We start from the raw sequence: 12139 nt of genomic DNA, 5'->3' as shown, positions 1-12139 counted from the left end.
AACATTAAACTGTGAAGTTAAAGTAAAAAAATAATAATTTAAATAAACTAAATTCTTCCTGACTCAATAGCCAAATGATCCATTGAAGCCAGAAGCAGCTCAGAAATGAGCAGAAATAATAAAGGCTTGAACTGTAACTTCTGAAATAAAATTTGCTCGCCTCTGTTTGTGTCCTCACCTCTATAAAAAAAAAGGAATATAAGACTTCAACCTTCAGAGACTCAAATGTTTTCAGTTTTACTTCAGAGCTTTGAAAGCCCAGAAGGAACGTTGGGACGGGGATGGGGACTAAGAGTTCAGGTTTGTGCACCATCATCATCTGAGTCTGGGGAAGATCCGAATGAAGAGGATCATGCTGATGAAGGTGAAGGAGACCAGGATGAGCATCAGCCACAGCAGCCAGTTGACGGACTTCTTGGTGTGCTGCTCCAAGCGCTCGGACTCCGTCTTCAGCTTCTCGTAGTTCAGGTCTGCCTGGCGCATGGACTGGGTCAGAGTCTGGGAGGCAGAAGACAAGACATTAAAGTGCCTGTGACACGCATATCCAAGAAATACAAAAAAGGCAAAGAAAATATATTTATATTTAAGGAATTTGGCATAATACACATGATTTGACCCATTATGTCACATAACTGGCATATTTTCTTTTGAATTTGGCTCAGCTAAAGTGAAACAGGAAGTGACATGGAAGGGGAACTCTTTGAGAAAGAAAACTCCCTGGTTTTTGTTTATTAAAACAATATTATTTGAACAATGATTCTCATCTCTATGATGGTGATAAAAATAATCTCAAGAACCATTAGATTCTTCTCTACAGTCTGTGTTGCTAGCCATTATAACAACGCTCCGTTTACATTCTGACATTCCCCTTTGACATCACTTCCTGTTTCTTCACATGTGAATATCTCAACAACTGTTCATCTTGGCGGCACAAAGTTGTTTTTACATGTTATCAGTGTTATCTTTCCAAAAATATATTCATATTTATTATAAAAATTTGATGTCACAGGCACTTTGATATGTATATTTATGTTTGTGTATTCGGTCAGGGATTGTTTTTGCACTCAAAAAAAGGAAACTTCTGATTCTGAATGTTGGATTCTGAAACAAAACATCGCTTTTCTATTCTTGAACAAATCTTCATATCATTGTTTATTTTTATTATTAGTAGTTGTATCATGGCTAGTAAGTGTTAATTTTGTTTTGTGTGTACTATCAATAGTTTGTAGTGTGAGAACCTTTGTACTGATGCTGCTGTGACACCTGAATTTCCCCGCTGAGGGACAATAAAGGCTATTTATTCTATTCTATTCTATTCTATTCTATTACATCATTATCACTGGAGGCTGGTTAGGGAATCTTTTTTTGCCACTTCAGTAGAAAGCAGAACTGAATATCTGAATATTAGTATCTTTCTTCATCATCAGTGTTTATTTTAATAGGAGAAAAAGAAAGAGAAAGAAAAAAGTGAAATGCAATGAGAAAGAGTGAAAGAGAGATTAGAAGATATGTGAAATATATGTTGAGAAAACACAAGACAGCACACCCGACTTCTTGGCTCCACACCTACAAAACAAAGATAGCAAAACCACAGCAACAAAAATGCATATCTATATAATTATAATGACTATAGCCTTGCTGAAAACAATACCCATATACATATATAAATATATACATATACACATAAACATACCCATACCTACATATCCAAACACTTATATATATATATATATATATATATATACACACACACACACACATACACATATGCATATATCTATACATACACATATGCACARACCATTCAGTCAGTGCCCGAATAGAAAACCCAGGATGTAAACACCTGTTTGTGTGCAGTTGTGAGCATGCGTGGACCTCTCCAATGGAATGTTTCAAAGTGACTGTGGGGGACCACAGACCCGACCCCGCAAAGCCGGAAGCCGACATAAGGGAGACCAGTGCCAAAGACCCCGAGAGGGACCCCAAGCGCGCAGCCCCAGAGACACCCACGCCGGAAGGGCCGCCCACCCACCCCCTAAAGAGGACCACCGGAGAGAACCGGAAAAGCCCCACCAGAGACCACACTGGTTAGGGAATCTTCTGCCGCCCTCTTGTGGACAGGTTAGCAAAGACAAGTAAAAATTTTCATTATTATACTTTTACAATGAAAAAAAAACAAAGAAACAGCAGAGGTCTATAAAGTATTTAAAAAAATAACTAAGTAAAAGTAAAATAATATGATTTGAAAATGACTTTGGTAAAAATTAATTTCACGGATGAGAAAACTACTCAAAAGTCATAAAATTGTTCACAAAAATTGGGAAAGTAAAAGTAAAAGTACTTTCACACACTCTCTGATAAATAAACTGTTGAATTTACTGAACCAAACTGGTTCCACTAAGCCAGGTTGAGTAAATTGAGCTATATATGTATAATCTTTGCTCAATTTACTCAAGTAGGCTTAGTGCAGCCAGTTGACTTAAAGTAAATTCAACACTTTTTTAGAGTGCAGAAACATTTTCTTTCATGATGAGTTTCAACATATTTAATTTTGTAACAAGTAAATAGGTGTCACATTTTAATGTAAAAAAGTAAAAGTATAATTTTTAGCTTTAAAATGTAACAAAATAAAAAGTAAAAGTAGCTATTTAAAAAAAATAGGTAAAATTACAAATCATCAAAAACCACTTAAGTACAGTAACAAAGTAAATGTACTTAGTTACTATAAACCTCTGAAAAACAGGAAACTTTACTATACATTCTCATYACTTAAACATACTGTATATGCCTAAATATACATGAAAAGAGGTCATTCTCCTTGGAAAACAGCAACATCCATGGGTGATGATGTTTCTGTCCAGCAGTTTTTCACATCATTAAGCTACCTGGTTGTCCTGCTTGATGATGTTTTGTGCTGCCAGGGTGTTGTTCTTCAGGTTTCTGGCCAGGCTGAGCATATCCTCCGCCAGTTTCTCCTGCAGGTTGTGGTGGCGCTGCAGGATGGCGTCCAGCTCTGCGGCAGACTGACGCTCGTCCGCAGGGAGACCTCTGCGGAGTTTCAAATGATTTCGTGCGATGCTTTAATGGTGACAGAGAGGAACACGCCGTCTAATATTTATTGTATGAGAGGTTTTTACCTTCTGTTTCTTAGATCTCCATCCAAGTTGCCTGAAAGAATAAACAGACAAGAATAAAAAAAAAACGTTTTTTTATTTGAATAAAACTACTTAATAACAATCTGTAGCAAATCCATCAGCTGAAAACAAGATGTTTGATCTTACCTTTACCAGACGACTGCTGCAGTGACAGAAAAACACACCAGTTAAACATGTTCCATCCCAAGAGAGAGGTAAAAGCAGAACTTGTCAGAGAGTTTCCTAACAAATAAACGCACCGTGCCGAGCAGCTCGTCCCTCATCTCTCCTGTGCACCTGGCCTTCGTTTGCAGGTGAACCGTTTTACTGGCAGGCATCCTCTCATTGGCTATGGTGGGCGTGCGGCCCGGGGCGAGGAACTGGTTCGCTAAAGCCTTCTCTGTTGGTGAGGGCTGAGGAAGAAACAAGACAACAGAGAACTCTTTGGACAAAATTACAACAACTTTAAAGCTCCTAAATAATGATATAAAAAGAAAATTAGATGCACAATGAAAAAATAAAAAATGATCTCAAATCTCACCAGTTTTTCTGCCTCCAGGAGCCCTTTAAGAAAATCAACTTTTCTTGTGTATTCGGTCAGGACCTCCTGTGTTGGTTTGCTGGATGAAAACACAAACGGTTCGTCAGCGAAGTGTCACTGCTGCTACGGATTACAAACAATATTCTTAATGTCTGCCACAATGACGGCAAAACAATAAAAAAAGTTCTAAGTTTTCAATCTAATTCTTGATGTTTCTGAGCACACAGCATAAAGTCAGTTCCAACAAGATCAAATGAAAAATGAGGTGATCTTAAAAGGGTGAAGCAACCTTTGGCTTTTCCTCAGAGCCACCAACATCTCCTCCAGGGCAGTAACGTACTGAAGGAAAGAAAACAGAGTGATGACATATTTATAATTACTTCACTAAGCTCTGTAAAACATATACATTTGCTGTAAATACATTTACAGTCTTTTGTTGCAGACTGTACAACATTAACTTGTTTTCCTTTTATTGTAGGCAAGCTTCCTCTTTAAACTGCAATGCTTAAACACTGCTGAGTAAAAGTATAAATACACACTAAACACAAAGGTAAAATAAACTTGCATGTGTAAAAAAAATAGGCCAAGAAATGTTTAAATTTAATTCATTCAGTAACATAGTGGGTGCTTATTTTGTTAAATGTTTTCTTTTTTCTGGGGTGACTTTTTAAATGTTTGTTGCTGCTCATCCAGATAAGCTAATTTGTTCTGTTACTCATGAACAAAAACATGAGCAAACTAGCTGTACAGTTCGTAAGTCAAGACAAGTGAAAACACAGTCCTGTCTTGTGACGACGTGGATAACAGCAGCGGCTAATAGAAAGAGCCGCACAGTAAACAACGGTCGAAACAAGTCGGACTCGTGTATTTCTTGATAATTCTCCTTTTGGAGTAACCAGCCTTACCTTCTCTAACCTCCAGTCAGTCTCTCCACGTTTCTCTGATGCCATAGTCTCACAACGAGACAGCAATCTAATAAAATTTATTTCCAATCTGGAAGCCATGTTTGAAGTTGACAAAGTCGCGATAGTTTGACGTCAGAGCGAAAAGCAGTAGTGGTGGGCGGAGCAGCTGATTCTGCTGGATTCTGATTGGCTGTCACAGTATGACTTGAGAAAGTGGTGCAAATGGTTGTCAACCTGTTCTGTTGGCAGTGCCCTGGCATCTTACCTGGGTAATGGTCTTCTTGGAGAAGGTGTGCACTCTGAGTGCTTTTATTTCTTGTTTTCTTTTTTAAAGCATTTTGGAGTTAGATTTGATTAAAACGGTTACCCTGTTTTTAAAATAAACATTTTTATAGTGTTCTTTTTCTCTAGTTCATTTTATTTGCACAAATTATGTAGAAGAATGACATGTTTAATTGCACAAGGGACAAGAAACAAAATTTGAATCTGAACGTTTTCTAAAATACAGTGTTTGCATTAAACATGTTCCACCCCTGCCAGGATGTTTACGTGTTGCCAATTTACACCACAGAGGTTGAGGTTGTTTTACTTGTAAGTTTCTTGTTTTAATCTATTTATGTTTTTAATTTTTCTTGTTTATGTTTTTTTTTGTTCATGTGTGTCTTTAAGACAAACTACTAAAATTACAAATCTCTATTAAGGGAGGTCTGGCATTGAAGGCAATTGAACATATTTTGTCTGTCTTTCAACAAACGCAACCATTAAAAAAAGTTATCTCTCACTGTTAAAATGAGCAAACCCTTAAAATTATAGACTGTTCATGTCTTTGTAAGTGGGCAAACTTGCAAAATCAGCAAGGGATCAAATACTTATTTCCCCCCACTGTAACGCTTTGAGCCACATCTATGTAATAGCTCGGGCGCTAACGCAAAGGCTAACCACAGCGCCACCGCTCCTAAAATGCAAATGAGAGTGTGCAGCTGCTGAGCCGCGATTGGCGGAAGACAGTTCTGCTGGGTGCTGATTGGCTGCCGCTGTATGACATCAGTAAAACGCAGCCTAGTGAACAACTTGCTGATTAATCTCCTGCTCAAATAAACAAACCAACGCTACAAAGAACACGAACTCCTCGGCGGAGGAAACAATACCTGATGAAGACACAGAAGCAGGTGTTACAAGCATCATGTACTGTATTTCCATGTTAATACTAATAACCATTACAACTTTTGTCATTCAGTCCCAAACACACAGTCTGTTACACATCAGAGCATCTTCCTTAAAATCCAGACAAACATCATTCAGCAGTCACAGAGAAACATTAGTATTACATTTCATTTTACACAAAGTCGGCCGAGGCTGCGCTCCAGCAGAACGSTGTTCGCCGTCTGGGACCGCCCACCGCTGAGCGGAGTCACGTTCCTTCGACGGGGAGGAGGGTGACTCGCTGGAGCTTTTGAAGAACATCGTGGRGTGGAGGTTTGTTTTATTATTATAATTTTATTTTCTGTGTTTCAGAGGAAAAAGTGGCGCGTGCTGCTTCCGTTTCCCTTTTGCCAACTGAAAGCAATAAGTTCCTATCGGGTGTTTTGTTGTGCAGCAGGTCGAGGATGAAGTCGTACAGAATGTGCATGGTTAGGTTCTGGGTCCGAACGGGCCTTGTGGCAGCTCAGGGCGACAAACACAACCAGCTGAGACAAAGACCACCTCTCCAATCCCCTCCCCCTCTCTACGAGTCCTTTTCAGTAATTCTGGTTTGAAAKGTGAGTTTATCAACTCACCGTAAAACATCAAGGCACTAACAAACAGCTCACTGAGCACATTTTGCTCAGCGTGAGAACAGAAACTAAAAAATAAAAATTAAAAATGACCGTAACCTGCCACATTTTCTTGCTGTGCAGATTTTAAAAAATCTGAGAGGCTACAGAAGATGAATTCAAAATAAACTCATCGAAAGATTCACAAATACATTAAAATGATTTTTTTTTTAAAAGGTGCTTGGCAACAACTTGTCCAGTTATTTTACTGTCAATAAGAAAAGTTTCTCTCTGGTAAGAACTGTAACAGCCACCGCTACTTCAGTCTGACTTTGCGAACTCATCCAGTTTTCTCAGGTCTCGTTCCGCTGCTCTGAGTTGGATCCTCGTCTGGAATCTGGATGGATTTTTATCGTTTACGTCAGGAGGTTGTTGCCCTTTTATTAAACGACTCATCGTTTTCAGGCCACGCCAGGGTCAGGCGTCATCGTCCACGTAAAGGATGTCCGGGTCCGAGAAGCGCCTCTGGACCCTGGAGGTGTCCACCTGGGGCGGCTGGATCTGAGGAGGGAGCGAGGAGGAGGACGAGGAGGACGAGGCGGAGGGAGGACACGAGGAGAAACGGAGCAGCGGGTCACACTCGGACTCGTCCACGTAAAGGGACTGGGTGCTGTCTTGACGGCGGCCGCGCTGATCCCTTTTCCTCGACGAGCGCGTCGAGTCCCGGGGTGCGGGAGGGGTGCGGGTCTGAGCGGGGCTGGAGGTCGCCTTGTGGGGACAGACGCCCTGCGGCAGTTTGACCGTGTCCGGGATGACGGGGTTGCGGCGCTGCAGGACGTGCCTGAAGGAGGAGGAGAAGGATTCAGACACGGAGGAGGCGGAGCTTGACACAGAGGAGGCGGAGCTTGACACGGAGGAAGTGGAGCTGGCCGGGGTGAGGTTCATCAGAGAGACGCTTCCAGCAAGAACTTTAGGTCGCTGCACCAGATCTGAGGGTTTAGGAGAGCTAACTAGCTTTTGTCTCTTCAACTGGGCGACACTTGGACCTGGTAGAGAAGCAGAAAAAATAGGGGGTGGAGTTAAACAATGATATTTTACAAAAACAAAAGAAAAATAAAAAGACACAACGGTGCAGAGAAGGAAGAACAAAGAGAGGACAAATGGAAGAGCATGCAACCATGTTATCGAAAAGGAAGCACATTTTTAAAAAGTAGAATTAAAAAAGCGTTTGATGCCGAATGTTGAATTTATTCCTGAGCGAGGTCTGAGCATGCCTCGTGTGAGTTTACACGAACACAAAACACACAACCCGGTTGCTGTTCCCCCAACCTGCTTTTGCTTAAAGAGCAGACATCAGCGCCCCGTCACCATCACTGGTCCGGACCTGCACCACAGAAGACAGGAAGCACCCCACGGTTTGGTCAGAAGGCCACAGGTGAGTGAGAGGAGGGGGGGGGGGGGGCACCTCAACACTAACCTTCCGGCTCTGAACTGTGAGCAGAAGAGCACTGCTGCTCGTCCAGGAGGCTCTTGGAGCTCAGCGACGCTTCCAAGTCCAAGTTCTCCTGGTCTGAGCCGGGCTGCTCCATGTCCGGCAGCCGCACAGCGAGGTCGTCTCTGAGAGAAAGAAAACATCAACACATTAAAGCACTGATTCAAAAAAAAAAGGGGGGGGGGGGCACATACAGCTATACGAGATAAAATCCTCACTTTTCCTGTTTGATGGATTTGATGCGTTCRACCAGGTTGTTCTCGGTGTCCGAGTCCAGCGGCTCGTTCTCAGGGACCACGCTGAGATCAGAGCTCCCCTTCTCGTGCATCTGCACAACACATCAAACACTGATAACTGACCGACGCAGGCAAATAAAATCTGTTAGGAACTTAGTAAACTGAGTTATTTCTAAATGGGAAACTAAGATGCACTAAAACTTTAACCAGAATCTAAAAATCAGCCAAAAACTGTTAGTGAGGTAAAAACAGAAAAGCAGGGGCTTGTGTTCTTCATGCATCTGCACATAAAAAAAAAACTACAGCCCTTTTGTGAAGATGGATGAATAAAATATGGTTAAATGATGTCAATTCAATCAGGGAATAAATTCTCCCCCTCCACAGTCATCCAGGTTAAACACGTCACCATGATCAAAAAGATTCAGTTTATTAATAAATAATATGACTTTCAGAGCTTTGGGATTCTTTTTTTTTTTAGATAAAAAATAAACAATTAATTAGTAGAAAACCACTAAATCAAAAATACACCTTTGTTATCAAGCTTTGCAAGTCACATTTTTAGTACCGTATTTTCTGGACTACAAGTTGCACTTTTTTAATAATTTGTCTGGTCCTGTCACTTGTACATGATTTCCCCCTCTTCATGACACATTTTCTGATGTTTTTTTTTGTTTGTTAAATGTTCGTTCTGACTGACATGAACCAAGTTGTAAACATCACTACCGCAGTAGTGAGAGAGTGTTTTGGCTTGTGACAACTAAATGTTGTCCTTGTCTGGTAAAATAATAAATAAATAAACAAACAAACAAACAAACAAACAAACAAACAAACAAACAAACAAACAAACCGTAATCCAGCAGCAGAAAGCAAGTTTAGGGTGATTGAGAAATGTGTGAGGGTGTAGCAAAAACCAGAGCTTACTCTGTCTATGGCAATCCACTTTAACATTAAAATGGATTCACAAGCCTTACATTCCAGATATCTGAAATTGATTTATGACTATTAACATTAGTTAATTAAGATATCTATAATTACATTCTACTAGTTGACTTCAGAGTTACCATGGATGTATGGAGGCTCCGATTCAAGACGTCTTTAAAGGAATTGTGACTAGTCATTATTTGCTTTCAAGAGCTCACTGTTTGTTGTGTTTAACTAGTCTTAACTCCAACTAAATATATCTGAAATTACATCATAATTCAAAATATTCTAAATGTATTTGTAGATATGCAATATATCAATTTGACAAGTGCAAATTAAATTGCTGCTATCGTGAAAGTAAATAATGACTCGGCAAAACTAATTTAGACATACCTACAGCTGTATTTTTGACTAGTCACAATTCATTTTAAGATGCTCCGAATGAATTATTGATATATTGAATATTTTTTCATCTAGACYGCTTTTCTCTGATGCGTGTCCCATCAGTGTATGAATGTGATTGGCACTGATTAGTCTCCACAGGATGATTACATGTTATCTTTGTAGAGACCTCACAGTGCTGTAATGTGAAGTACTTTGAGTATCTTTGTTGGATAGAAAGGTGCTATATAAGTACAGTTCATTTACCATTTTCTATTACAGATGTCTTGAATTAACATTTTGACTAGTCAGCATGATAGTCAAGATATATTTAATAATTATTCTGACTAGTTTAAAARGTCACAGATTTATGTAGCATTTTGTCAGAAGGTTTCTAGGACATTTTAGCCTTACAGAACCACCAACCTTACCTTAATTTGCTCTTCAGTGGTCTGCAGCGTCAGCTCAGTCCAACTCAACTTCTGAGATTTTTAACACAATTTTTAGTGCTGCAGCTCGATGTGTATTAAGGAACACAGATAGTTTGTCTTTCATTGCAGCCTGAAAAAACTATTTGGACAGCTCAATGCACAATTTGTACATTCAGATATCTAAAAAATGTGATTACATCTGAGGTATTTTGAATTGTAATTATGGGTGTYTGACCCTTCAAATGACAAATCTGATGAGATATGTTGAAAGGCATTTTGATCCATGAAAATAAATGATGATTCAGGATAGTTAAAATGTAGTTATTCCTAGTTAAAATCCTTTTTTAGATATCTAGAATGTAATTACAGATGGTCAGAAGAAGACAATTTTATGTCAAAAGGGCCTGCCATWCTCTTATTGCATAAAGTGAAAGCTAATTGCGTGATGTGGAATGAGATTGGTCAACAGTAACTTGCTTGTTGTGTTAAGACTATTTCACATCACATCTGTGTTATAAATTTCTAAATAAATGCAACTTAATAGTCCGGAAAAAAACAGTAAGTTCACTTTCTGAAAAAAAAAAAAAAGACCAGAATCACAACAGCAACCCAGAACCATGTTGTCCTCACATTCAGAGAACACAACAAACAACAAATCCTTCACAACACAAACTAAAAACAAAAAACTAACATTATGCAAACTACATCCAGTTAGTACAAASGATTTTACAGTTAAATAACTGTAAAACAAATGAAAATGAGTAAAGAGAAAAAATAATAATTATAAAAACAGCAGCCAGAGCGTGCCATGCACAAGCAGTCCAACATGGCAAACTACACACTACTGGATCTACTGGACTGGAGAACTGGATGATACGTACCACCACTCCTTTGTAAGGAGCTGAGTACCTGAGAGGTAAATGCAGGTAGTGCTAAAAAACAAAACAAAACAAAAAAGAAGGAACATTGGCCGTGTTACTGGAGGAACCTGAGAACAGCTGACGAAGGGGTTGAGTGAGTTACAGGAGGCAAAAATACCCGACAAAATCTACATTTATTCWTGAAATAAACCTTTTCCAATCATATCCTGATGCGTCTCGATAATCCAGGTGGGAAAAATCTAAACGTCAAGTCTGGTCCTCTGGACGGGTTCTTCTTCGATGAAACGTTTCGTCTCATATCCAAGAGACTTCTTCAGTCTGAGCAGCAGTTCTACAGGGTTTGTGCACTTTAAAATTCAAACATTTTCAAGGTAAACTGTCAAACTTTTCCAAACTTCGGCTGAGTTTGTATCTCTGTGCCATTTCTCCATTGAGTTTTACACAACTGTGTGGTCAAAACATTAAAAAATTTCAAGGACTTTATACAGAAATGAAGCACTTTCCAAACCTTATAAACACCTTTTCAAGGATTTCAAGTTCCCGTACAAATGAAGTAAAYCATCTATAGTGGATATGCAGAGAGTCCGTATTCTACGAATTTAGATTCTGTTTCAAGACAAAGAAACCAGCAATTAGTTATTTATTTACCATTATTTAAGCAGGCAAGTCCTGTTGAGATCTCACATCTCTTTTTCAAGGGAGGCCTGGGCCTGAAGGCAGCCTGTTGTACATGTTTTTAGGGGAGGGGGAAACCGGAGTACCCGGAGAAAACCCACACAAGCACAAGGAGAACATGCATAAGTCYAAAAGAAGCTTCCAGTCAATTTGTTTCCCCCAATTTAATCTTCTGCTTACACATCTTCTAAAATTTTCATAATTTCTCAGGCGAATATATATATATAAACTTTGCACAGAAAGACCCCAGGTCTGAACCGGGGTTTGAATCAAGGACCTTCTTGCTGTGAGGCGTCGGTGCTAACCACTGAGCCGTCGTGCTGCCAGTTCAAATATGTMGGACGAGACTGTATTTTACGAAGATGAATGAGTTTTCGACAGAACCTAAAGATTTGCCAACAATCAAGGCTATCAATATCATAATCTATCTGGTCCTTCAGACGTGTTAAAACAAAAAACAGCTGATGAAAGTCTATAGAAGTCTGGAGGTGTTGTGATGTTCCTCTCACAGTGCTGTTATTGTGAGTATGACTCAACCCTCTGAACAACAAGCGGACATCAGGGCTCTAACGACCGGTTACATTAGGCTGGTGGTCCTCTTTCCGCARGTGAACAACCAGTTTCAGGTGTCACGGTAAACTGGTTGATCCACTATGTGAAGTTACTGCTCATGAATCTGGGCTTACCTGCAGCTACTCAGACTGAAGAAGACTCTTGGAGAAGAGATGAAACGTTTTGACAAAGAACCCGTCCAGAGGACCTGACTTAACATTGTTAGCCTTTTCCAA

The 12139-nt window shown here is 39.7% G+C and overlaps 2 protein-coding genes across 2 annotated transcripts in view; both read right to left on the bottom strand.

Annotated features, from left to right (window-relative positions):
- On the bottom strand, positions 1-4694 carry use1 (unconventional SNARE in the ER 1 homolog (S. cerevisiae); the record flags this gene model as incomplete). Its single annotated transcript, XM_014031124.1, is given in 8 exon segments — positions 1-498; positions 2886-3048; positions 3138-3168; positions 3282-3297; positions 3395-3547; positions 3676-3754; positions 3965-4014; positions 4581-4694. Coding segments are annotated over 8 exon segments (774 nt in total). The 5' UTR covers positions 4680-4694.
- A 1058-nt stretch (positions 4695-5752) lies between these two features.
- The window catches only part of LOC106534475 (myosin IXB), a 61936-nt gene continuing 55549 nt past the window's right edge, over positions 5753-12139 (bottom strand). The window contains exons 42-45 of the mRNA XM_014031123.1: positions 10677-10727; positions 8045-8154; positions 7812-7951; positions 5753-7380 (exon numbers count right to left, since the gene is read on the bottom strand). Of these exons, the coding sequence (XP_013886577.1) occupies positions 6812-7380; positions 7812-7951; positions 8045-8154; positions 10677-10727 (870 nt within the window). The 3' untranslated portion in view covers positions 5753-6811. The remainder of the gene's footprint in view (positions 7381-7811; positions 7952-8044; positions 8155-10676; positions 10728-12139) is intronic.

This window comes from Austrofundulus limnaeus, unplaced genomic scaffold (genome assembly GCF_001266775.1).
Source record: "Austrofundulus limnaeus strain Quisiro unplaced genomic scaffold, Austrofundulus_limnaeus-1.0 Scaffold1181, whole genome shotgun sequence".
NCBI lineage: Eukaryota > Metazoa > Chordata > Actinopteri > Cyprinodontiformes > Rivulidae > Austrofundulus > Austrofundulus limnaeus.
This window is presented reverse-complemented; position numbering and strand designations above follow the sequence as displayed.